General features: G+C 46.1%; 1 protein-coding gene across 1 annotated transcript in view; it reads left to right on the plus strand.

Annotated features, from left to right (window-relative positions):
* The window catches only part of MAST4 (microtubule associated serine/threonine kinase family member 4), a gene marked incomplete at its 5' end in the record, with an annotated part of 65,864 nt that extends 44,717 nt beyond the window's left edge, over window positions 1-21,147 (plus strand). The window contains 6 exons of the mRNA XM_008056267.2: window positions 68-268; window positions 2,932-3,161; window positions 3,709-3,831; window positions 11,246-11,382; window positions 14,211-14,392; window positions 14,744-21,147. Of these exons, the coding sequence (XP_008054458.1) occupies window positions 68-268; window positions 2,932-3,161; window positions 3,709-3,831; window positions 11,246-11,382; window positions 14,211-14,392; window positions 14,744-18,648 (4,778 nt within the window). The remainder of the gene's footprint in view (window positions 1-67; window positions 269-2,931; window positions 3,162-3,708; window positions 3,832-11,245; window positions 11,383-14,210; window positions 14,393-14,743) is intronic.
* Between the last annotated feature and the right edge of the window lie 5,611 nt (window positions 21,148-26,758).

Genomic DNA, 26,758 nt, shown 5'->3' on the forward strand with positions numbered 1-26,758 from the left:
CCCCCCCACCCCCACCTCTCCTACCCTAGATTTTCCTGAACGTGTTTATCCCTTCTTCTTTGTACAGTTGGCAGTTTTTCAGAGCACTTGGATCAGATAAATGGACGGAGCGAGTGTGTGGACAGTACAGATAATTCCTCAAAGCCATCCAGTGAACCCGCCTCTCACATGGCTCGGCAGCGATTAGAAAGCACAGAAAAAAAGAAAATCTCGGGCAAAGTCACAAAGTCCCTCTCTGCCAGTGCTCTGTCCCTCATGATCCCAGGAGGTAGAGAGACATCTACTCGCATGAAATTGTGTGATTTGTGCATGCGATCCCCTCCCCACTCCCCCGATTTGGAATGCTGATTGAGGTGCAGGCCGTCACGGGTGCCTCCTGGGCACATCCCCTGAGAGCTTCTGCCTGCAGACTCCTGATTTCTCCCTGCTGAATCTCTGGGGCTCCCAAAGAGCATTTCAGCCTATTTCATCTCAGTCTCTGCGTCAGGGGATGTGAGGGCCTTCCTTCCCATGAAGGCTTGTTTCTTTTGTTTGGTTTTGTTTTCTCCTTCCACGTTATATGATAAATTTCACTCCCCTAAATGATTTTTCTTCTCTAGACCATGTATCATTTATACACTTTACAGAGCTGTTTACAGCACTTGTGTTGGAAAACTACGTACAGTTTTTCTCATCTGATTGATAAGGAAGTGGACACAGGGAATGTCATCCTTTCGTTTCTGGAGATGCCAAGTCACAGTCAGCACTGAAATGACAAGTTTCCCCAACCCTGTCAGTTGGGCTATGCCTCCTCCTACTGGCAGGCAAATCATTTTCTGCCCTGATTTGAAAAACTGGGCTTAATCGTGGTTTTGTTGAATTGCAGCCTTTTCCCACAAGCTGGTTTTGCCTCTGCTGATCACTGAGTCTAATTCCACTGGCAGAAATGAAATATACACCCTGATGGTTGTGATAGCACTCAGATGACAGCAAGAGAGTAGAATGGGACTTAAATTATATTGCAGATGGCTTGTATTTGGAAGAATACAGCCCATGTATAAAAGGGACTGTTTACATTTTTAAAATTTCGTATTTGTGCCGAAAGAAATTTGATGTAAACAAATGCTCACTGGGGACTAGTGCTCACTGTAGCAGATCCGGTCTCTGGGAGACATCTCATTTAACACCATAAAACAAACGCCTATCTCCCTAGTCTGAGTAACTCTTCATAACCTGATGGTGATGATCCCAGTACAGCTGCACAGTAGGGAAGGTGAGTGTGATGTGGCCCAATGTACTTCTGAATGCTGGAGAGAAAGCCCATACTTGGGTCAAATCAGGAAATTGTTCAATTCGGAGAGATAAGGGAGACCATCCTGAGGTAAAGACCAGGAGCCCCGGGTTGTCAGCAGTTTGGATCCATGTTTGTCCACCCTGTCCTCTTCCCACCTGCATGTTTTGACATTCCCTACCCACCTATGCATGTCTCTTCGTCTGGACTTGGATTAGCCAGAAAGCATCCAGCGAAAGAGAACCAAGATGCCACAGGAAGTTAGAGAATGAAGGAGATGGACAGTGCTGCATATAGCCTTGCCTTTCTTTGGACAAGAATTGGAACAATGGATAGTGTGGATACGTTCAGCTTACTGTGGCCACAGGGGAGCTCACCTCACTCGGTAGCACGGGGTACTCTTAGCCTGACTCCAACTAAGCTCACATCTAAACCTCAGCATCTTTTGTAGATCATTCTGCCTTTTCTCAAACACACACACACACGATTTCACATGACTAGTTAAGATCTGTTTAGATACACATAGATGGAACAGTGTTGTGAACTCTAAATTATAAGTGTAATTATGTCTTAGTTCTTCTTTCTTTCTGCTGCTTTAACAAGATACCTTAGACTGGGTAATATGTAAGCAACAGAATTTATTGCTCATAGTTCTGGAGACTGGGATGTCCAAGATCAAGGCTCCAGCAGATCCAGTGTTTGGTGAGGGCTTGATCCTCATAGATAGGGTACATTCTCTGTGTCCTCCCATGGCAGAAGGGGTGAACATCTCCCTCAGGTCTCTTTTATAAGGGCCCTATTCATAAGTGCAGAGTGCTTCTGACCTTATCACCGAAAGGTTCTACCTCTTAGTACCATCACCTTGGAAGTTAGGTTTCAACATGAATTTGGTGGGGGAACACAAACACTCACCATACAGAGAAAACATCAGAATTGGTGTTTTGGCATCTGAACTGAGTTTCTCTTAGTTTCTCCGTCTCACCTGTATTGTTCTCTCAGAAACCTTTTCAGAACTGTAGGTAACATATGAAGAGAATCAGTTGTAACTATAGTAATGAGTTATTCTTTTACAGAGGAGTTGTCACATCATTGTTTTCTTAACTAAAATTCTTTAATCAGCACTAGTTCGATAACATTCTAGAAAGCAGCTGGTAAATTGATAAATTGTTTTCCTGTCCGTGTGTGTTGAGAAGGACCATGTTAAAGTTATTTAGTGCAGGATTGGAATCCAGTAACTTTTACTACGGTACATATAGTCTTCTGGTGCATAAGGACATACTTGAAATACAGGCATCTACTATTTATTTCTTTAATTAAAATAAAATACATTTAATTAAAAAATCCCAGCCAGAAAGTAGCTCACGTGTGTCTCTCAATTAAGGTAGACAACTAAAAAAATTACAACTTTAGAATACTAACTTCAAAATTTGTTAAAATTGAAACACTTTTTAAGTTTCTTTGGAAAGTCTTCTGTTTTGAAATCCACGCTAGTCTCTCATATAAATTTTTTGTATCGTTTCTTTTTTATTTTGCCAATGGAAACTAATGGATTTGTTCTGTAACCACGCTCCCAGTCCTGGCAGGGCTCACGTGGCGGGGGTTGGCTGCATGGATGTCTGTGTGACCAGGGTCCACTTTGATGCCTGGCTTCTTTGTTGCAGATATGTTTGCTGTGTCCCCGCTGGGAAGTCCCATGTCTCCCCACTCCCTGTCCTCGGACCCTTCTTCTTCACGAGATTCCTCTCCCAGCCGAGACTCTTCCGCAGCTTCTGCCAGTCCCCATCAGCCCATCGTGATCCACAGTTCAGGGAAGAACTATGGCTTCACCATCCGAGCCATCCGGGTGTATGTGGGAGACAGTGACATCTATACGGTGCACCACATCGTTTGGGTAAGGCCAGCAGTCTCTCCTACTTTATAGTTTTCATTTGCAGCCAAACTGAAGAGCGGGTAAGTTGGCTGAGGCATAGTTAATAGCAAATGCATTTTCTTTTAAGCTGGCATTTGGAACCTGTTTCATTTTCCTTTTAAAGCTCTTTCCTTTGATCTGTGTGGTGGAATTGAATTTAGCAAAAACTAATCGTATGTCTCAATTCTGTTCAGTTTTCATATGGTATTGTCTGCTCTTACATACCAAGCTAGTAGACATGGTCAAAGACAGTCCTGTTTCCATCCTTCTTTCATCTTCTTTTTTTTCTGGTCTTGTCTTTTAAAAAAAATTACCTTCTCAATTCACCTGAAATTTTTTAAGGAACGATAGGAGTTATCCTGCTTTAGAACAATAATATAATAGGAATAGTAGCCGTGGGTTTTCTATTTTCCACTGGGAGCTTAGAACCATTCGCTAATTAACTCAGAGTATTCTGCCAGAAAAGGCAATGGGTGTTAGGGCTATCATTTGTTTGCTTGTAAATATTTCTCCTCCTCTTGGACTTTAGAATGTAGAAGAAGGAAGTCCAGCGTGCCAGGCGGGTCTGAAGGCTGGAGATCTGATCACACACATCAATGGAGAACCGGTGCATGGACTTGTCCACACAGAAGTGATCGAGCTCCTTCTGAAGGTATTGTCTTTTTAATGTCAGAGTCAAGCAGATGAGGCAGGCACCCAAAAGAACTAGTACCAAGAGACTGAGTTCTCTCTGGTAACCCCATGTCATCAGTCTCATCACTGAGAAGGTATCCAGTAGTCTCAGGTTTAATGTAAACACAATGATATTATGAACTCGCTGGTTTTACATCATGAAATAATGTCCTTTTATCTGCACAGCCGTTCCCTAATTTAATTTTGCTTCTCATTCTAAGTTGTAAATAGTAAGAATCCTCTTTGTTTATGTACCCCACACGGTGAAATCTGTTTGCAAATCACCTGTCCTAAAGGTGCTTTTTCTTCAGGAACTTTCTGTAGGCTTCATTCTAATGTATGAGAAGACAAAACAGTATTAAACTGTGAGATTAGATCTGGAGGTTTAGCCTGAGAGTTGAAATTCCTTTGAAAGACAGGATTGGGAATACATACACATGTACTATAAATTATAAAAATAAGTGATAGTGGAAGAAGGTGTGCTAGTGAGTTTTAGTCGTTTAACTTGCCCTCCTTCCCATACAAATTCACATAAACAGGGATCAATATCTACTTAAAATGTAAGCTGAATAGAGCTTATGGAGCAAGGAGGTCACAGGAAACATGAATATAAATGGAGAGAAAGAGTTTACACACTGATCCTCCCAGGCAGTTTTGTTGAGTTATTCGATGTGCCTCCTGCTGACTCTCGAATATAAAGTGATAGCTCCAGATATGGATCTGGTTAAAAACAAATAAAGGTTAATTTATAAGTTTGCTTTAAAATTTTCTCAGAAAAAGAAGGCTTGCTTATCTGTGATAAGAGCTTCCCTGCTTGTAGGATTATTTTCCAAGTCAACAGACTTATGGACACCCTTTGGCTTCTTGAGCTCTGTGCTTTGGACTGTGGAGGGTGCCACCAGCTGGGGAGGTGTGCACCACAGTTGCCCAGAACCTGCAGCCTATTCAGGGAGACGGAGCATCGATTCATATATGCATTAACACATACACGTCATTTCAGTAATGTTCATTCAGACTGTTTCTAGCGCACTTGCTCTGAGGGAGGTGCTCTCGTAGACTTTGGAGACACGGGAACTGAGGTTTACTTTCTACCTTCCAGAAGAAGTATGAGAGAGATAGGTAAGCAAAACAAAAACAAAAATCACCACAACTGAATTAGTTGGCGTTGTAGCAGAAGAAAGAATGTCACATTTTTGGAGAGAACATTCTAGTAGGGAGACGTATTGCAGGGAAGTGACATTGATCTGGGACTTGGAAGAAAATGAGGAATTTGGAAGGCACTATGAGGAAGTGAGTGTGCATATCTTCAGAAGCAAGTTCAGTTAATAAATGACTTTTCTCCTCCCTTCACTACCATTCCCCCAGCCCACATTCTTCAGAAAATTTGGGGTCTGGTCTTGGTTCCAGAAATAATAAAAAGCATCTGTATCCAGAGACTCAGTATGAAGTGAGAGATAAGAAAGTTATTGGCGTGGGAGAACTCACAGCGTTAATCAGCCTTTGGTCTTGGACTCAAGCCCCCAGGGGGTTGGGGGCTCAATAAGCTTATGGAATTAAGTTAAACTGTGTGGCTCTCTTGCTTGCAGTCCTAAAGTTACCATGGGAGGAACCAGACACCCCATGGCCACTTTTTGTCGCATCCTGATCCATGGCTTGCTACTCTTGCCCTTTAGTTTGGTAGCAAAAGCCTTAATGACTGGTGTTGGCCTACTCTTTTGCAATGTGGCCACCGAGTAGATATAGGTATCCCTCTTGGCCCCTATGAGGATAAGACCTGAGGGTTTTGGTTTCATTAAGCATCTGTCTCATAATATTCTTTGTCCAACTAGAATAGAACACCTACTCGGAGTAAATGTCCAAGACATGGGGGCAGAGTAGGATTACTGTCTTTGAGATCCTTTGGCTGCACAAGTCACCTGAAATGACCGTAGCCTCCCCAAGACAAAAGTCAAGGAGAGACACAGAGATTCATGAGTCTGACTAGTTGTTTCTCTCGTAATACTGCATTCTGTGGTCAGTGGTGCCCCATCGCAGACTGAGAGCCACCCTTTGAAAAGGACCCAGGGAACTGGATTTTTTTTCCCCTCTGTTTCCTATATCCAGTATATAAGCCTTTCCAGTTCAAAGGACTGCAGAGATAGGCAGACGGGCATGTTTACTGACTCTCAAGTGCTCCTTGACTATTTCTGGGTGCTCACCTTGACCCTGGGTATTAGAGAATAAGTCTATGTTCTCTAACTGAGTTTCTCTTAGTTGCTGTCTGTCCTGCAACAGCTTTCCTACGTCTTGGCATAAGTGATTAAAGAATGGTTACCGAGATTTCACACTTGTTTTGCCTTCCACATTCATTATAGCAGTGTTCTGTTATATACAGAACAGCTCCTGCCACGGCATATCTTTAGATCATATATCTGTTGTCAACATCAGAATAAGAAACAGTAGACTGAAATATATATATTGATAAATATGCGTTTGTTTATTTTGCTGAGACATAATTGACCACTTTCATGATTTGTTTTGTCAAGTATTGTAATATGATTCTGAATTTTTAAACTTCTCTTCCTTTTTGTATGAACTATGAATGTGTGTTTCCCCAAAGGTCTCTGACAAGGTCTCTTGGCAGACTCACATGGTCTCATATATAACATCATGAGCACCTTCCACAGCTCAAAGCCTTCTCTCCCAAATGCAGGCAGTGTGTTTCACTGAAGTTGCACATACGTGGTGGCATGGGGAGCTCTGCGCACCCTTTGAAGCCTTGACGTGCTCTGTCAGCAACCCAGACAGGGGATCCTGCCTTGCCTTGTAAAGGAAGCACTCAAGAGGAGTAACCAGTGTAATGAAACAAAGAGGATACAAGGGATTCAATTATCTTCCCAGTGAACTGTGTAATCATCAGCTTTCTTCCAAATTTAGCTAACAGTTTTGAACAAAGAATGCAAATGACTTATATCGGTGCCAGGCTCCTATGGGCCACCCCTGGTTTAATATTAGAATAGTGGCTGTATTTTAGTATTTTTGGATGCTTTTACACAATGTTTTTTACTGGTAACATACTTTACAAAATCTCATGGCACTCTTAGAAAAGGGTGAAGTCAGACAGAGGGCTTGTGTACATGTTTAGAACTCCACAGATACATGTACAGTATTTGTCTTTTGGATTATGAATGTAGTAAGCATTTTCCATGTTTCATAGCTTCATACTTGGTCTCATTTACCTTCACAGCTTCAAAGTGAACCTGCTATGAAAGTGCTGCCCTCTATGCACAGGCAAACTTGTCCAGAGTCACTCAGCATTCTAGGTCCATGGAATTATGGAATACCGTGGTTATCCAGTTCAGCTCCCCCTTGGCTAAGGAAATCCCTAGCAATGTTCTCCTTCAGCTTCATCTCCAACCTTCCCTGCCACAAGGAGTGAGCAACCTCCATTCCACACGTGAACTCAGGGGGAGACAGTAGCAATACTAGGCTGTAATCACAGTGTTAAACCTAAGAGCAGACTGTAAATGCATCAGAAGTTCAGAAGCCTGTCTTTCTGAAGAACTTTGTAAATAGATTGAAGTAATCCTTCACCCAGCACTAAGGCTGGAGACCATACTAGCCCATTCCTGTCTGGCCTTACCCCCTGCTCCCATGATAACCTGCCAGGCTTCCCTCCTGTGATCCAAGAAACTTTCTACTTAACCAGGTTGCTTTTTTAGTATAGTGTTAATCCCCAGCGCTTAAGAGAAGCCTTAAAACGTCACCAGCTCATGATTCATAAGTTTTCTTTCCATGAACTCTGGGGAACCCCCATATGGTAAAATGGCATCATTACCATCCTCACATATTTGCTGAGCCCTGATACATACAGAGCCTTGAGCAGAGTACTTCAAGGGTCACACAGAAATGACACAGAAGAATAATGGCTAATGGAGCGAGGACCCTTGGTGTACCCTGCCAAACTCAATTTTAAGTGCTTTGCAGGAGTAAAGTCAGGGAACCCTCACATTTGCCCTCTGGGATGGGCTCTATAAATATAAATGTTCCCATTTCACAGATGAAAAAAAAACAAAGCAGGGAGGAGTTAGCAGAGCAGCTTAAGCCTGTCTGCCAGGAAGGAATGGAAGATGATTTCCTCCCAGGCAGTTGCAACCACCACAGCGTGCCGTTCCATCCCACATGTGAACTCAGGGAGAAACAGTAGCAGTACCAGGCTCTGATCACAGTATTAAACACAAGAGCAGACTGTAAACGCGTCAGAAGTTCTGAAGAAGGAAAGATGGCTTTTCTTCAGGGTGAACAGGAATGGCCTCAAAGAATGGAGTGTCATCTACGCAGGACTTTGATACAAGCTGGGTGGGATTAAGTAGGTGGAAAGAGGGTGCGGCATAGTCTAGGCAAAATGATGAAGTCTGTAAACTTGAGGGCAAGAGATCTCAAGGTGTAAGAGGTATACAAATGGACTAGGAGGCCGGATAAAGCATGCGAGGCGGCTGGGGCTAGACAGTGAAGGGGTGAGTCAGGGCAAGGATGCAGGGAATCAGGGAGAGCCCATACCCCATCCCCTGATAAACTAGCACAGAGCCAGACTGGGAGATGAAACAGGACAGCCCGAACTCTCCTGTGTATTCAATTCAGCACGCTTAAAATAATTTTCCTCCCATTGTGGACTAACCATGAAAATAGTTTACAGCAAAATTGAATTAACAGAACATTTAACAGTCTGTCGGCTGCATTTTTGTTGTTGTTTTTTCAGACTAATGCCCAAGAATTTCTCTGGTAAGAAGGATCTCATGAATCAAGAAAAGTTGGATATAATCTGACCCAGTGAGCCACACTGAGCAGCTCGGTGTATAGCACTCGCTGTAGCCGACTGGGTCCACCAGGTGGCAGGCTTCACAAATCGCGCCTGTTGGTTTACCAGTTACCTTTTTTTGGTAACTATTCATGTTTCTGACCTCTTATTTCCAGCTCGCATCCTTCCTGTCTGTATTTCCCCTTAGAGAAGTTGTCGTTGGTGTATGTCCACAAGGCAAATGGATTTTTTTCTGGAACATCCATGCATGGAAGCAACAAGCAAAACTGGGTTTGCTTTTTACAGGGAGGGAGCACTTACACAGAGCTCAGTGATGTGCTGTCATTTAGCAAGTCCTGGTCTTCACTATCTTCTGAGGCTAAATGTTCAGGGTTTATCTTTTTTCTTATCCAATTTCATGGTGTGTTTGTATCTCCTTCATGTCTTCTGGGCAGTCTGATACTGTGGTGGCGGGCCATGCCGCACAAGTGCCTGTCCCCTCACCACTGCTCATTAAGCACAGGCCACGCGCTGTGCTGGGTGCAGGGAGGAGGAGGGTGCCCGGATGTGCCCTGCCCGTAAGGAATAGAGTTTGGTGGAGGGACAGGAGAGCCTGGCTTAGGCTCTTCCCCCGGACCCTGCGCCCTTGGAAAAGAAGAATCTCAGGGTGTCGAATCTGTTGTCCTTATTTACAAAGCAAGGATCATCTCTTCCAAGTCGTGAGGGTAAAACAAACAACCCTCATGACTCGGCTATGAAAAGAAAGAGAACATAAATGAAAAATAATTGAAAAATTCAAGTGTGCTTCTGGAATGCTAGCTGGCATTGTTTAGTCTCTAGAGATAAAGATAAAGATGTTGATAGTGAATTGTACTAGAAGAGAGGAGAACTGGATTCTGGCTCAAGTGACTCACATAATAGAACAGCCTAGTGACTGTCAGGTTCTGTGTATCCACTCTGTGAATGCAGAAGAGGATTAGAGAATGTTGGTAAAAGAGGAACTCCAGCCGCGTTTGTTGCCCTTTCCTTCTCCAGGGGAAAAACTAAAATTCCAGCATGACCTTAGTTTGTGAGGAGAAGACCTCATTCCAAAAACCTTCCATGGTAGACTTTACATACTTATAAGTTGAATTTCTCACTTAAAGAACAAATAGAATGTCAGTCTCTATCATCCGATAAAGTTTTTTTTTTTTTTTTTAAGGTTTGACTTTTGTATGTAGAATGCATAATTTACTCTTTTCAGAATGGAAAAGAACAAACTTTTTTCTCCTGTTGAAGTTGACACCCCGTTTCCCTAAACTATTTTCTACAAATATGACATTAGGTACGAATCTGTAGGTTTTTAAGTATATAAAGAACTCTAAAACCAGTAATAAAATACTAAGATTTTCTTATACTAAACTGGATATAAGATATGAACACATCATTTCCTAAAGAAATACAAGTAACTGAAATAAACAAGAGTCAACATCAACTAACATAAGATTTGAAAAATAGAAAACAATAGCAGTAGGGAAGTAGTTAAATAAATTTTGATTTAATGATGAAATGAAATATATTATGTGACCAGTAAAAATCATGTTCTTAAATAATATTTAATGATGAGGGAGAAATTTTCAGAATCATATAATGTGAATGGAAAAAACAGCATAAAACTATAAGTATAGTAGGATTAAAACTGATTGTAAAGCTTGTGCATGTACATGCATATGTATGCATGCCTGAAAAAAAAAACCATCAAGGTAATCAGGGCCATCTCTGACCTCGAAAGGACATGTTTCTCCCCCACTTATTATGAAATTCAAGACGAGTGGTTGATGCCAGGGGCTGCCCACCTGCCCTGGGAACCTCTCAGCCTGGCTGCTGACTCCACACTCAGCTCCGTCCATAGAGTCCAGCCAGCAAGCTCTTGTCCCAGGATGGAGTGAAAGGATACAGAAACCCACTGGGAATTACCATGTCCTGCGTGACCTGATTAAAGAGAGGTTTCCCAGGGGCTGGCATAAATGTTCCAGCTCTGCACACTGACAGGTTTTATGGCAATAGAAGAGGACACTTTTAAAATAATTAAAAATAAAAATCCCTTTCAGTTTTGCTACTGTATGATTTCTAGGCCGAAGGAAAACCACAAAAAGGAGACAAAAGAAAAATCAACCAAGAGCAGACAGCTGCTGGGCTAATTTATACTTAATACATATGAATGAAGATGTCTGTTAGTTATAGAGTTCTGCCCATGTGTCACGCTCAGTGCAAAAGACTTTCCAGACTTTCTCCCATTTGCTCCTCAGATGAGCCCTCGGAGCTTGGTAGGATGATGCCGTTAGCTGGTACAGGAAATAGAGGTACAGGGCAGGTGAGCAGCCTGCTGAAGACACAGGGTGTGGATTTGAACTCAGACCTGTGGACTCCAGAGCCCACCCTCCTAAAGAACTTCATCTTCTGCTTTCCACCCTGCTTGTATTCTGTCAGGACTCCGTTGACGGAAGGGTTTAAGAAATGGAAGGCTTTTTCTGTGTACACTCCTATCTGTTTTTATTTGTCTTTGGGTCGCTCGTATCTGTTCTGAACTTGTTTCATCACAGTACTTCCCTTTAATACCACCTTGTCTTTTTTATAGAGTGGAAATAAGGTGTCAATCACAACTACCCCATTTGAAAACACATCCATCAAAACAGGACCAGCCAGGAGAAATAGCTATAAGAGCCGAATGGTAAGGCGAAGCAAGAAATCTAAGAAGAAAGAAAGTCTCGAAAGGTGAGTGAAACCCGTATTCTTTTGGAGTTTGGAGAAGAGTTGCTCCTTTACGTAAGTTAAATGCCTGCATATGAGAAAGATCTGTTTTCTCTGTGAGAAGTGGTATGCTATGGTTCACATATATTTACACATTCAAGTTCCTATTCATAATAGCGTTAATTTCCATAGTAAAAGAATTTCCATATTCACATTGTAGAAGGGTTCAGATCGCTTTTCATCACATGTGAGTGTCAGGAACAGCCCTTTGCTGTTTTAAGCCTCTTCCTTTCATTTCAGTTGAGGTAGATTTTAGGAACTGGACTTTCAGGCAGTTTTTAATGTTAAATCTGCATTTAAAATGTCCTTTCCCTTATCTAAAAACAAACAGTTGCTATTTTTTTTTAAATGCCAGATACTCTAAAATAGCTATATCTTTAAAGCTTCCAAATAAGCCTAGAAGTAAAAGGGCTTTGTTTTACTGACTGAAAATGTAACAAGCTTCTACACATCTGCAGCCTGGGAAGCACCAATGAGTATCTTTTTGTGTTATCTGCAGACAGCAGCAAGATACGTGTGTGAGTCTGTCTGGCAGGGAGATTTCTTGCCATGCAGCTCCCTGCGGCTCCTTTTCCCATTTGGACCTCATGAGTCTCATCTTTTTCTTTTCCTTTTTTTTTTTTGAGGAGTTGGTATATCACTCTGTGGCCCGGGCTGAAGTGCCTAGCTCCCCACAGCTTGACCTCCTGGCCTCAGGTGATCCTTCCGCCTCAGCCTCCCGAGTAGCTGGGAGTATAGGCATTCGCCACCACACCTGGCTTATTTTTTTATTTTTTGTAGAAACGACTGAACAACTATGTTGTTCAGTCTGCTCTCAAACTCCTGGACTCAAGCAATCCTCTTGCCTCAGCCTCCCAAAGTGCTGGGATCACAGGCATGAGCCACCAGACCTGGTCAATCTTGTCATATTAACACGATTTTTTAATGATAGAAATATAGAAAAATAAGTAAACCCCAAAAATGAATGATTTATTAACTCTGGGAAAAACAAATAGTTATACAAGAAAGGAAACAGAATTATGCTTTACATGGTCCAGCTGTGAATGATATTTATATATTTTCTAACCAGAAATTTTGGTTTAGGTATAAGTGTGTTTGAAATGGGTTGTATAAAAGCTTAATTCTCATCTTTCATAGCTGGAAATCAACAGATAATTCTACTACTGGAAAACTAAAAAAATAGCAGTGTAAGCACATTATTTAGCAATATGTAGACACACAGTAGAAGAAAACAGTAGAAGAATAGCAAGTAAGTGGTTTCTCTGGGGAGTGGAGAGAAAGCAAGGAAGAGTTTCCTTTTCTCATTATAAGTTTACGGACCCATTTGCCTTTTTAACCCAAGTACATTTATTACTCTGATTAACATTATGTACAAATTCTGGGATCCTTGCTTTCTTTTTTGCTGTGCTTTTTTTTTTTTGAGTTGGAGTCTCACTCTGTCGCCCAGACTGGAGTACAGTGGCCGCTCCCGGCGATCCTTCTGCCTCAGCCTTCCAAGTAGCTGGAACTACAGGCGCGCACTACCACGCCCGGCTGATTTTTGATTTATTGTAGAGATGAGGTCTCGCCAAGTTGCCCAGGCGGGTCTCGAACCCACGGGCTCAGGCATTCCACTCCCCTCAGCCTCCCAAAGGCGCGGGATTCCAGGCTGAGCCACCAAGCCGGGCTTGCTGTGCTTTCTAACTTGACTGTGCTTGAAGTCCCATGGGGCAAAGCATTTCAAGGGTGGCATGTGGGACTTTCTATCTGGGCACACAGGGGTGGGTTAGGGGCACGTGAAGGCAGAAGAGCCCCATGTAGCCAGCCACATGCCCTGATGTACCTGTGGAGGCCAGGCTTTTTGCCCTCGGAGTGCTGGTGGAGTGTGAACTGCATGTTTGCTTCTGCCGCCCCACTGATACCATGAGCCTCAGAGCCACCTTCTGCATTTTTCTACGTAAATGTGCAGCCCATATTGTTGTTAGTAACATTCAAGAGCTCAATGGAACAAGCACAGCAAATAGCCCTTCAGCGACGCAGCCTGTGCCCAGCATGTCACCATTAAAGAATTCCATCTCCAACATAATGGTTTTTCTTCCAGAGATTTACTTTGTATTACTTCTTCGTTAAATAGTGCCGACATATTTCAGGGTATGTACTCAGATGTTTTCAGGCAAAGAATATCCTCCTCTTCAACCTAACAAGTAAATTAATATATATTTCTTTAACATATTTTGTATTTTTCCTATTTCTCCAGCTCTTCCTAAAAATGTTTGGAATTGAGAGAGCCTCCATTGTAGACTACTCCTTTATGTTGCATAAAAATGTTTTTATTTATTTGTTTATTTTTTGTGTTGTTGAGTTGGATCTCACTCTGTCGCCCAGACTGGAGTGCAGTGGCCGCTCCCGGCCACCACAGCCTCAACCTGCTGGGCTCCGGTGATCCTTCCGCCTCAGCCTTCCAAGTAGCTGGAACTACAGACGCGCGCTACCACGCCCGGCTAATTCTTTTGGTTTATTGTGGAGATTAGGTCTCGCCAAGTTGCCCAGGCGGGTCTCGAATCCGCGGGCTCAGGCAGTCCTGTCACCTCGGCCTCCCAAAGTGTGGGATTACAGGCTGAGCCACCAAGGCTGGCTTAAAAACGTTTTTAATATGCAAGTGGCATCCTGCTCTCTAGCAGGATCTGCTGTCATCTGTCACCATCTCCAGCACCGTTGTTGAACTGAAGTATACACCAGTATTGTGGGGGCGTGGGGCGAGAAGGCATCCTTCTGAAAGCAGACTGAGCTGTGTTTTCCTGTTGTCACTCCAGGAGGAGATCTCTTTTCAAAAAACTCGCCAAGCAGCCTTCTCCTTTGCTCCACACCAGCCGCAGTTTCTCCTGCCTGAACCGATCCCTGTCATCAGGAGAGAGCCTCCCGGGCTCCCCCACCCACAGCTTGTCTCCCCGGTCTCCCACGCCAAGCTATCGCTCCACCCCTGACTTCCCATCTGGTGAGTCTCCTGGTCTGGACAGAGCTGAGAGGAGGTCCGGTTGCCATCTGAGGTCCCGAAAAACAGGAAGCTTGTTCAGCTTCAGGAAAGCAGGCCGAGGATATAGTTGGCGTGGACAGATTTATAGGGAGGATGCAAGATGTGGCTCTTGCGAGCGATCAAACCAGGCAGGAAGTCTGGGCTAACCCTTGGTGTGGGGAGGTTTATCGAAAAGGTGTTTATTTCACGAGTTAGATGCTGAGACCATTTGCTGACTTTCCCTGGCCTTACCCAAAACAATGTGGGCTACAGGTGTGGGGAAAAAAAGACAATGACCGTGGATGCTCACAGTCTCCTGTTTTCCACCCGCAGGTACCAATTCCTCACAGAGCAGCTCCCCCAGTTCTAGTGCCCCCAATTCCCCCGCGGGGTCCGGGCACATCCGGCCCAGCACCCTCCACGGCCTGGCACCCAAACTCGGTGGGCAGCGGTACCGGTCTGGAAGGCGGAAGTCGGCTGGCAACATCCCACTCTCCCCGCTGGCCCGGACACCCTCTCCCACCCCCCAGCCCACCTCTCCTCAGCGGTCCCCGTCCCCGCTTCTGGGACACTCGCTGGGCAATTCCAAGATCGCACAGGCCTTTCCCAGCAAGATGCACTCCCCGCCCACGATCGTCAGACACATCGTGAGGCCCAAGAGCGCCGAGCCCCCCAGGTCCCCGCTCCTCAAGCGCGTGCAGTCTGAGGAAAAACTGTCACCCTCCTACGGCAGTGACAAGAAGCACCTGTGCTCCCGCAAGCACAGCCTGGAGGTGACCCAGGAAGAGGTGCAGCGGGACCCGTCGCCGCGGGAGGTGACGCTGCAGAGCCTGGAGGAGAATGTGTGCGACGCGCCCCCCCTGAGCCGGGCCCGGCCCGTGGAGCAGGGCTGCCTGAAGCGCCCCGTGTCCCGCAAGCTGGGTCGCCAGGAGTCTGTGGACGACCTGGACCGGGACAAGCTGAAGGCCAAGGTGGTGGTGAAGAAGCCAGATGGCTTTCCGGAGAAACAAGAATCCCACCCGAAGCCCCACGGACTTGGGAGTGACCTGGAAAGCCTCGCTGTCTTCAAGCTAGAAGAGAGAGAGAAGAAGATCTACCCGAAAGCTTTGGAAAAGTCGAATCATCTTGAAAACAAACCGGCCATGCAGGAGGCCCAGTCCCTGGGCAGCCTGCTGAGGGATGCACTTCACAAGCAGGCCAGCGTGCGGACCAGCGAGGCCGTGACCTTGGACGGGTCAGCCAGCTATGGCTCGACGCCCGGCGAGCACGGCCAGGGTTGCGGGGACTTCAAACGGGCCCCTGCTCCGGGCACCCTCCAGGACAGTCTCTGTCCCTCCGTCGACAGGTCTCCCTCCGGGAAGGGAGAAAGCACAGAGAGGCCCGCCCAGGCCAAGGAGTTTCTCCGATGTGAGAAGCTGGACAGCAAACTGGCCAATATCGATTACCTACGGAAGAAAATGTCACTTGATGACAAAGATGACAGCCTCCGCCCCATGCTGAAGCCCAAGATGCCAGCTAGCGCCCACGAATGCCTGCCAGGGAACCCAGGCCGGCCCACGGGGGGGCAGCAGGAGTCCCTGCCATCCTCTGAGAGCCGGGCCTTTGTCGCCAGCCCCCAGGCAGCTCAGATGAGCGCGGTCTCTTTGGTTCCCCTCAAGGCCTTGGTGGGCCGGGTGGACAGCGGGGCAGAAAAGCCGGCCTCTGGCTTGGTTGCTCCTGAGTCCCCTGTCAGGAAGAGCCCCTCCGAGTATAAGTTGGAAGGTAGGTCTGTTTCATGCCTGAAGCCGATCGAGGGCACTCTGGACATTGCTCTCCTCTCCGGACCCCAGGCCTCCAAGACAGAGCTGCTTTCGCCAGAGCCTGTGCAGAGCCCCAGCCCGGGCAATGAAACAGGGCCCTCTGTGCCACCAGCTGTCCCCAGCAGTGGGAAAAAGGGAGAACCTGCCAGTCCAAGAGAGCCTTCTCCTGCGAGCTTAAAGACAAATAAGTCCCACCTGCTGGAGCCTCGGTTCCTGCCCCCCGGCCGGGGTCCCCAGAACTCACCAGCAGCTCCCTTGCCTGACACGGAACTAAAGCGGGTCAGGAAAGCCCCCCATGCTGCTGCCAGGAGCCCAGTGACAATCATCGAAAGTGGTCCCCACCAGAGAGAGGGCAACCTCCTCAAACCCCAAGACCACACCAGAGATCCCAGGCTCCTCCCCTGCCCGGGGCAGACCCTCCACAGCGGTGACCCAGCCAGGCCACACAGCCCACTCCCAGCCGAAGGTGCCCCGTCACGGGAGAAGCCAGGCCAGAGGGAATCCCCTGAAAGGGGCCCTCCCACAGCCAGAAGTGAATGGTCGGCCGCAAGGGCTGATGTCCGCAGACAGCCCTCTATGGAGCCGCGCCTTCCAGAAACTGCTAAAGCCAGTGACAACCCCCCAAATCCCCCCTCTGTGGGAAGGACCCACCCAGATTTCTACACGCAGACCCAGGCCATGGAGAAGGCATGGGGGCCTGGCAGAAGAACAAACCTCAAAGACAGCCGAGAGGAGGCGAGGCCCCTGACCCGAGAGGACTCCTCTTCACGCTCAGCCAGGATTCCCTGTGACAAGGAGCCAGACAAGGTGAGGGGTGGCTCAGAACCCAAGCCCGAAGCCCCTGCTGCTAGGTGGTCTCTGCAGCCCCCCGGAATTGAGAGTGGGAGGAGTGAGAGGCTCTCCAGTTTCCCAACTTTGCAGAAAGAGGGTCCCAAGGAACCCGAAAGGAAGGAGCAGCCCCCACAAAGGCTTCTTGGCAGCAGCCCACAACCTCCACTGGTTGCCACAGAACTGCCCAGCCCGGCCACTTGGCAGAATTGCAGTTCCCTGAGCCATGCTTCTAGCAGAGAGCCGGGGGTCACACCCAATGCCGCAGGGTCCAGCCTGGGCCCCCAGGACCCCCCCAGGCCCGCCGCCGTGCACAGTGAAAGCAGCAGCCACAAACCCCGGCCCGGCCCCGACCCGGTCCCTCCAAAGTCCAAGCACCCCGACAGGTCCCTGTCCTCACAGAAGACGAGTGTCGGGGCCACCAGGGGCAAAGAACCTGTCACTCAGGCCCTCGGCTGCTCTAGCAGGGAGGGGAAGGGCAGCCGGGGTGGCTTGGATGCGCTCCCTGCCACGCCAGGCTCCCAGCACAAAGCTGGCGATGCGGTTGGCCAGGGAGAACGCAGGTCCTCGCCCCCGCTGCACACCGAAGGGGGTCCTGGAGACACCAAGCCGAAGCCCCCCCGTGGTGGGCATTCCCTGGAGGTGCTGGAGACATCCACGCACTTGTCAAAGCAGGGACACCCAGGGCCCGGTGAGCCCGTAGACCAGAAACTTTCCACCGTCGGCGACAAGCAGAGCCTGTCTCCAAAGCACCCCAAACCATCCACTGTGAAAGACGGCCCCCCTCTCTGCAGGCTGACGGACAAGAGCTCGGGCCAGCAGGCCACTGCCCCTGACAGGAGGGCCGAAGGGAAGAGAGGCACGGAAGCACTTTATGTCCCGGCCGACGGCGACAGGCTGGAGGCCGGCCCTCCCCTTGCACTCGGGGAGGCCCGGCCGAGAGGCCCCGAGAGGTCAGCCGCGGTGGCTGGGAAGGGCCCCCCAGAGCCCAGAGGGAAAGGGCTCAGTCCCCAGAAGCCACCGACAGAGGCAGGCAAGCCCAGCAGCATGAAACGGTCACCCTCAGCCACCGGGCAGAGTTCTCTTCCACCCGCTGCCCTCCCGGAAAAGCCTCTGAGCTGCTCCTCCAGCTTTCCCGAAGCTGGACCAGGAGTCCGAGAGGCCTCTGTGGCCCACAGCGACGCCACTTCTGCCAAGGCCGGGGCAGGCACGGGGGAACTCCCAGCCTCCAGCAACAGGGATCACAGGAGGTCTCAGTCGGGGGGAGATGGCAGAACCCAGATGACAAAGAGCGACTCGTTGCCCTCCTTCCGGATCGCCACCCTCCCTCTGGAGTCACACCACCCCGACCCAGGCGTCACGGCTGCAACCGGCCACCGGGACAGGGCTCTCTCCATCACTGCCACCGTGGGAGAAACCAAAGGGAAGGACCCCGCCCCTGCCCAGCCGCCCCCAGCTAGGAAGCAGAACGTGGGCAGAGAAGCGACCAAACCGTCCCCAGCCCCCAACCCCGACCGCCCCGTCTCCTTTTCTTCTGAGAAGGACTTTGTGGTACGGCAGAGGCGGGGGAAAGAGAGCTTGCGGAGCAGCCCTCACAAAAAGGCCTCGTAACGGGGCGGGCCCGCGTCCCGACGACTTTTCAAAACCAGCACTGTGTGGGGATGTCCGCCAGGCAGAGCTTGGAGCCTCCTTGAGGAAGGGGAGAGAGAGAGACCGACAGGAGACCTTCTTCCAGATGCCTTCCCAGGTGCAGCCGGTAAAACTGTTACCAGAGGGTGTTTGTACAAAACACAAAAGTACCTTTACGGTTGAGGGTTGTTGAGGAAAAAGCTTTTCTCTGTAAATATATAGCAACGTGTTTGGTTTGGAATGTAGAGTCTATACCTTGCTGCTGATGGCGTCGTTTACTACAGCTTTTTTTAAGAAGCCTTTTTGCTTTACCATTTATCATAATGCAGTAATGAAGCAAAATGGTCAAAACTGGGTATGTGGAAAAACATAGGTATACCCCTATTCGTACATCTACATATCCACCTACATGTTTTGGTCTGTGGTTTAAGAGAATATTTCAAGGTTCCATTTTTATAAGCTAAAGCATTCTAAGTAAAGGCAAAGATGGAGAAAGCCCTAAACTCGGTAGATTGTGAGTTTTTAAGTGTCTTTTTAACCAGAGTTTCTGATAGTACTGTATCTGGCTACCTAGATTTCCAGATCTAAAGCAAGAACTACTCTAACTGCTGCGTTTGGAAACCTCCTCCATTACGCATGGCCAGGACAAAAGGAGCTGGCTATTTCCACGTCACCCTTAGCCTGGTGGACACTTTGATCCTGCCCAATTGTCTGAAAGGCCAGCTGTCCTTGTCTGGGGATGTGTATGTCTGGTCTTCGCCTGGGGTGAGAGCGGGGACCGTAAACACAAATCAACATTATTTCTGTTTTCGTTCTTGCCCTTCTTTTCAAGCTCTTAAACTCAGGCCTTTATGCTGTGAGTGGCTAGTCCAAGAAGCACACGTTTTATAGTAGTCCTGCACCAGCCCTGCCCGTGAATAAAAAGGAAAGTTACTGGCTGCACGCAAGTCTGCTGATACTTAGGTTGGGGAATGAGTGTCAGGCATTGGAAGAGGTTTTCAATTTGCTTTTTTGAGAAAAAGAATGGGAGATGGCTTTTGGCATCATAGCATATATATTATGGAATAATCAGGACATCAGATACATTTTAATACATAGCTGGGGCCTTACGTTGTAGATGAAGCTTGCTGTTTTTAGCAAGTTCCTGGGTTTCACATTCATTTCTGATGCATCAAGTAGCTCCATACATTTCATAACACGATCTCTTTATTTGTATGCAAAAAAAATACTGTATTACTAAAGAGCAGCATTTTTGTAACAAAGAGACTCGGAGCTATTTGGTGCTTGAATGTGACCATCCTTTTTACTTTTGCTAAGCCTTATTTAAATTTTGTATACCGTGGAATATGTAGAATTTGTCGAATCATTTTAGTGCTGAAGGTTTTGATTTTTGTTGTTTATTTTGTTGCAGGGTTTTTTTTTTTTCTTTTTTTGGTGGCTTGTTTTGTATTGTAAGATGGCACTTGCTGATGTAAGTACTGAGGCACTAAGAGAAAATACAGATAAGTATTTATAAAATGCTTGGGAACCATAGCCGGAATTTTGTTTTGTTTTGTTTTGCAAGACCAAAAAAATGACCAGTAAATAACTAATCTGCACCCAAACCCCCTTGGGGGGAATGTCTTAGTATCTTCAGGCTATAAACTTGCTCATCTAAGCACAGCTATCATCTTAGGGATGTATGGATTGTAAATCATCTAGTGAGGCTGTAAACACCTGAAAACAAAGGCATAACTTGGCTACTCGGTTGTCCTTTGTTGTAAAATGAGTTGGCAATGGCAAAAAAGGGAGAAAAAAAAAAAAGGAAAAAGCCTCCTCCTTGCCCCTAATTTTTTCCCCTATGGTTTTTAGCCGTTCGCCACACGACATCGTGAAGCTGTGGAAGAATTAAGCATTTTACAAGAACGCCAATGGGCTTCAAAAGTGGTCTCAACATTTATAATACATCTCCGTGTGCTTGGCAGTTGTCATAACCCAATCTTTCTACGCTCAGCCATCGAGACAGGTCTGTCAGGGAGGTAGTTCATGGTTTACAGCCTTTGCTTTTTAATTGTCCGGTTTCCTTTAAAGCACAACTAGCTATTTGTTTACAAATGATATTTTCGATGTATATTTTGTATAGCGTATCATCATTTTTGCCAAATACGTTTTTTTTTTTTCCATTCTGGAAGAGTAAAGAGTACTTAAGGTTGCATTCATGTAATACCTGTTTGTTGTTGTAAACCTCTCCAATCAGCTGGTAGAAATTCTCCTGTGTTCTACTTGGTCAGTCTCCGTGTGATTGTAAGACGTGTTCAACCTCAGTAGTCCTCCCAGCTGTAGATTTACCAGCTTAAAAGTTTGTTAGGATCTGTGCAATAAAGTGTTTGCAGTCTTATTTTCTCTAAGAAACTCCTTATGGATGTCATAATTGTTGTATATTGAACAAAATATTTATACTTATGCAGTTGCATAACGTTGAAATAAAAATTTAGCATGAAAGATAATGACTCATACTTTTTTTCAACATGCACATGTACATGCCACCTCCGAGAAATGACTGAGTACTACTCCTGTATTATGGCAAGTGTGGGGTTTTTGCAAATCGCTTTTTGCTGAGTGGGACAGTTTGCCTCACTTAACTTACACGTAGTCCATTTTTCAAGCCAAAGTCCTCCTTCACTCCCACCTATCTTTTCTACCAACTTTCTTCCTTGCCTGCAGAACCGACCGGCTTCCATGTCCACACTCAGCATCTTCCTACAGTCTCAGGAAGAGAGAGCCTTTCTCTGTGACGCGCCGGCCCCGTCCTGGGCCTCCCAGGACCTTGCTCCTCCAATAATCCTTGTCTTCCTCATCTTTCTCTTTTTCCTTCCCCCCGTCTCTTTCAGAAAGCCCTTTTCTTTACCTTGTCTTTTCCCTCGGTCTCTTCTCAGCTGACCTCCCAAAGGAATAGTCTGCAGTTGGCATTTCCAGGTCTTGGTATCACTCCTCACCCCATTCTGTCCCACACACCATCAGCATGGCTCCGGTGAAGGTCACCAGTGACACAGCTGAGCCCAGAGCCATCAGTCAAGACATCACTTAAGTAGACCGCCTCCTTGAATACCGGTCATCCCCGAAACTCCTTTCTCCTCGTTCTGCTCTACCTGACCTTTCATCTCTTGAGAACGCCTTCTTCCTCCACTGAGCACTTGTTCCCTTCAATATCAGCCTTCCCGGGGCTGTTTCTCAACATCTGGGCATTTCTCTCTGCCCCTCTCCCTGAGTTTTCCTTTCAGTCATGGGCATGACCATGTGACCCAGGCGACACACTCCAGATTCCAAAAAATTCTCTTCTGTGCCCCTTCTCTCACTGAACACCGTCCGTGTCCCTATCTTCCCTCCAAGTCAGATCCTAGATTTCGACCTTTTCTTTCTTTACATTAAAAAAAAAATCACCAATTCCCCCACCTTCACAACATGCTGTTCTTTGCAGCTCATCTCCCATCCCTGGTGTGCTACCGGCAGCCTCATTTGGTCTCTTTCATAGACACTCTACAGTTTACCTCAACAGCCTCACTGCTTTCTCTGCCTTTGTTCTCACCCCTTCCAGCATGTTCTTCACAGTTTCCCTAGAGCGATGTTTCTCACATGGAAGCACCCCATGCCGCTCCCCTGCTTTCAACCTTGAACTAGCTCCCGTATGCTGTGAGATAAAGGCTGCGTTCTCCGCCTGGGGAACTCCATCTCAGCGAGTTTGCTGGGCCCAGGGCTCTGGCGGAAGCCTCAGGAAGGCCTGGGCTCGCTTCTGTGTGCATCTTCCTTGTGGCGCTCGCTGTATTATTTTGGGACTGTCTGTTTCTATGTGTGCATCTTCTTGACTAGACTCCAAGCTCCCTGGGTCTCTGTCCTGTTTGTTTTGCTTCTGCGACAAAGCACACGAGATATCAATAAAGATTTGCTGACCTGAAGTCAACAAGAGAGGAAGCACCGGGAGTAGCTAGCATTTGGGGCACATTTATCAGGAGCAGGGTGATGTGCCACACACCGCATGTGCATCTTCTTAGCTGATCTCCGTGCCCTTGGAACTCTGTGCTGCTTCATTTTATAAATTAGGAAACCAGGACTCGGGTTAAGAGACTAACCCTCATGATTGGCCTAACTGAAACTTGAATGGGATCAGTCTGACCGGAGTCCACACACTCGACTTCTAGCGTTAGACGAGACTGGCCTCTCACCCTCTGTCCTACTGCAGTGTAAGTTACAAGATGAAAAGAGACAGCATCAAGACTGTGGTGATGTTCACTGCCAGCGTGATACAGTTTTCCCAGCTTAGAGGAACCCACTCGGCTAAGATTCACATATTTAAAAAGTAATTATGGGAATGATCATTTTAATGGGACTTGATATGCTATGCGCAAAAATCAGTCTTCACCGTAAGAGACAAAACCCACAAAGGATATTAAGAACACACATCACAGAGCCAGTAATAGGCACAGCTACAGCAATAACTCTTAAGTAAACAGCCAGTTTAGAGTGAATACGTAAAATAAATGTTTTAATGAAAATAAAGAAAAGGTTGACGTTTCAGAGGTATTTACCTTGGTGTAGACTGGGTAAAACTGATGAGGTCATGCTCTTGTGGTACAAGGAATTATGCCCCAGGGTGGCATATTTTCAACGTCCTCATGGTGTTAATTTGGGATATTTTTTATGTAAATGTAGTTAAATGTGTGTTTGGGGCATATTTCCCTAACAAACTCGGAGGGCAACGTCTTTTAAGACCAACACCGTTTAAGAGACAGGGGTCTCACTCTTGCCTACTCTGGCCACAAACTTCTGGGCTCAAGGGATCCTCCATCCTCCCCTCCTAAGTAGCTGGGACTACAGGTGCACACCACCACGCCTGGCTCTTCAAGGCATTCATTTAAATCTCCATAACTGAATGTAACCATTGTGGGATGCAGTCCACAGAAATAACAATTTCTCTCTTTTGGAATGGGGGATGGGAGCAAGTGGAGAAGCGCAAGCCTACCAAGAGGACCACAGAATTCAATGAACTCGAGATAGGATTAAGGTAAGGAGAAGTCACTTCTAAACACAAATTGACACTAGCCCACCACCTGGGGCAATCAGATTGGCCATTGAGCAGCCAAGCACTTACAGGAGGAAAAGAGGTCAGTTTAATGACCAGATAGAGCAGCACATCTCAGCCCTAATGTGCACACAAGTCACGTGGGGATCTTGCTGCTTCCGGTCCAGAAGGCCTGGGATGTAACTGAAAATTGAGTCTAACAAGCTCTTATTGAGTAACTCAAATGCTGCCCTGCCTGTTGCCCTGCCTGGCTGCACCAGGGAATTAGGATCTCTGAGGATTTAGCCCAGACATCTATAATTTAAAAAAACACACACAATAACAAAAACACCTCCTCAGGTGGTTCCAATGTACAGTCAAGGATGAAAAAGCAAAAACAGAATTTCTCACCCAGAGGTTGACACTAACTCACTACCTCAACAGGAAATCGTCATCAACAGCACTTGGAGAAATTTCCACATAACTGCCAGTCCAGGTAGTGATGGGAGTGTATTCCTCAGGCCAGCATCACCTACATGGTCTCGGAGTGTGTTAGTGCAGAACCTCAGGCCCCATCCCAGGTCCATTGAGTTGCTGCATTTCAACATGAGAGTCAAGTCATTTGCTTGCCCGTTGGCATCTGAGAGGCGTTGCTACCAAACTTCTTGGAAGATAAGAATGATTCGAGATATTTATTAAAAATATAAATTCCCAGTCCTCGTCTGGGATCTACTTTAAGTTCTCTAGGACAGGCCTGGGAAACTGGGTTTGTAATTAGAGAATGGGAGGGGCAGGTGATTCTTATCTGGAAGGCATGGAAAATACTGGAATAAGAGTACATAATCATCTGGTCTCAAATTTGTCAACAGCGAAAGTGTTAGGTTTAAATAATACTAAAGCCTAGTAGTGGTTTTTAAAATCCTTATGCATAGAAAACTCATCAAGTACCACTGAAGCCAGGAAAGAGAGAAGTGAGTACTGGCAAAGATTCCTATTTAACAGCAGCACAATCCTCAGACCCATTTTACAGGCCCAAACCAGCTATGTAGTTTGCTTAACATACTTCCTGTGAAGAGCTCGGATTAGAATCTGGAATTTTCCAGTTCTGAAAAATGATTTTTGATTTTTGATTTTTCTACAAGTGTCATGTAATTGGATTCGGATTCAGGCCCCTCTGTGTATGATCTAAGCTATCGCAAAACCCATGTTCTAAATGAGGACTTTGGTGATTGGTAGGAAATTATAAGTGAAGAAAGTTAATCATTCTCTAATAAGGCTCCTTTATTAGTTCTTATTAATCAGCGGACAATTGCCAATCTAGCGCTTTGGGTTCACAGCATAAATGTAACATGACAAAATGTAGCCATAGTAACTACAGAAATGTGTTCAGTCTAAGCCAGGCATTATGGAAATCTAAAGTAGAGCAGTTCTCTAAATTTCACTTTCTCCCACCATGTTGTTTTGAATTCATTCCTCAAATAAATCATTTTGGGTTATGCCTCTCTCCCCCCCTACTCTGGTTAATATTGCACAGGTCGCATATATCTAGAAAAGCTAGAGAGACCAAGGTTTTGTTGAACCTCACTTTCATTACTTTTTGTATATTGAAAGCCAATCAGCCTGGCCCATGTTCAAGTTTTCTTGCAGCTCAGACATCTGAGACCCTGTACTAGAGTCGTTTGTGCTGGTCTTCATAGACAAACACACAGCAACATGTCACTGATTCTGGGACTGTGTGTTCCAAGAGACAAGATCACTATGGCTTACAACATCACTGGCTGATGATGTGAGACTGTCAGACCTAATAATTGCATGCAAGCAAGCACTTCAGAAAGGGAATCTGTCCCGAGACAACAGTTCTCTGGACACTCTGTGACATGCCAGTCTAGTACATTCAGATGTGGGAAAACGAAAGATCTGTTGCCTATAGTCACAACTTATCACCTCATACAGTTTTGCAAAGTCTATTAGTATTGCAAAGCTGAGAGCCTCTAACAAATATGTATCCACTGTTTCATTCGGCACTGCCAGGAGATGGCTGTCAACGACTGAGAATGAAGATGTTTGCAAGGCCTACAGCAAGCATGTTGCAACTACAGAGTCTTCATATGTCAAGCTGGCATCACCATCTCCTCAAGCCCTAACCTGTCTTAATAAAAATCTTCTGCCTGAAAGTCCTATCCCTTTGGAATATGTATGCTCTGTTAAACAGTGCTGTGCCACAGTAATTTTCCTGAATTAGAGATGTATCTACTTATGCTGGGCCTGGAGGCAGTTCTGTGGATGCCCCTATAATGCATGTCCTACCGCCCCGTTGAAGTGGGGGTCCTTAAACCAACTATGGCTTCCCTATTCTCAGGACAAGTAAAGAACCCATAAAGCTTGCCTTCACTATTGGCATTTGAAAGCACGAAGCCTTGTAAAGACACCCTCCTTTTTAGTATCTGTTCATTCTCATAACTGATTACCTTTTTATTTATTATTATTATTTGTAGACACAAGTTCTGGCTATGTTGCCTAGGCTGGTCTCAAACTCCTGGACCCAAGCAACTTCCCGCCTCTGCCTCCCAAAATACTGGGATTACAGGCATGAGCCACTGCACCCAGCTGACCTTTTTATTTTTTACCTCTTTAAAAACAAAAGTCTTCTTTTAAAAAAAAACAACTCATTTTTCTCCTTATTGTCCATACATGGTCATCGAAGCCATTTTAGTAATATAGATAAGCAAGAAGAAAAGAACTTGAATAATTGAACTCCTACAAGCCAGTCTGTTTCTTTATAGTTATTTTTTATTTTGCTAAAAAATGAAATGATAGTGGGCATGCTGTTCAGTAACTTGCTCTTCTTGAATTTTAAAATGCAAATATATTTCAATATCTGGAAGCTACTTCCGCAATATTGATAACGACTGCATGGCATTTCATGATGTGTCTGTGCCATGTTACTTTCTCTCCTGTGTGTGCACGTGCGTGTGTGTGTTAGAGAACCTCAGGTGTAGACGATGGCGGTCATCTTACCCTTCAGTTCTTGGCATATCAACCTCGACCTATGCTAAG

This window comes from Carlito syrichta, unplaced genomic scaffold (genome assembly GCF_000164805.1).
Source record: "Carlito syrichta isolate Samal-C Ts95f unplaced genomic scaffold, Tarsius_syrichta-2.0.1 Scaffold302305, whole genome shotgun sequence".
NCBI classification, from domain to species: domain Eukaryota; kingdom Metazoa; phylum Chordata; class Mammalia; order Primates; family Tarsiidae; genus Carlito; species Carlito syrichta.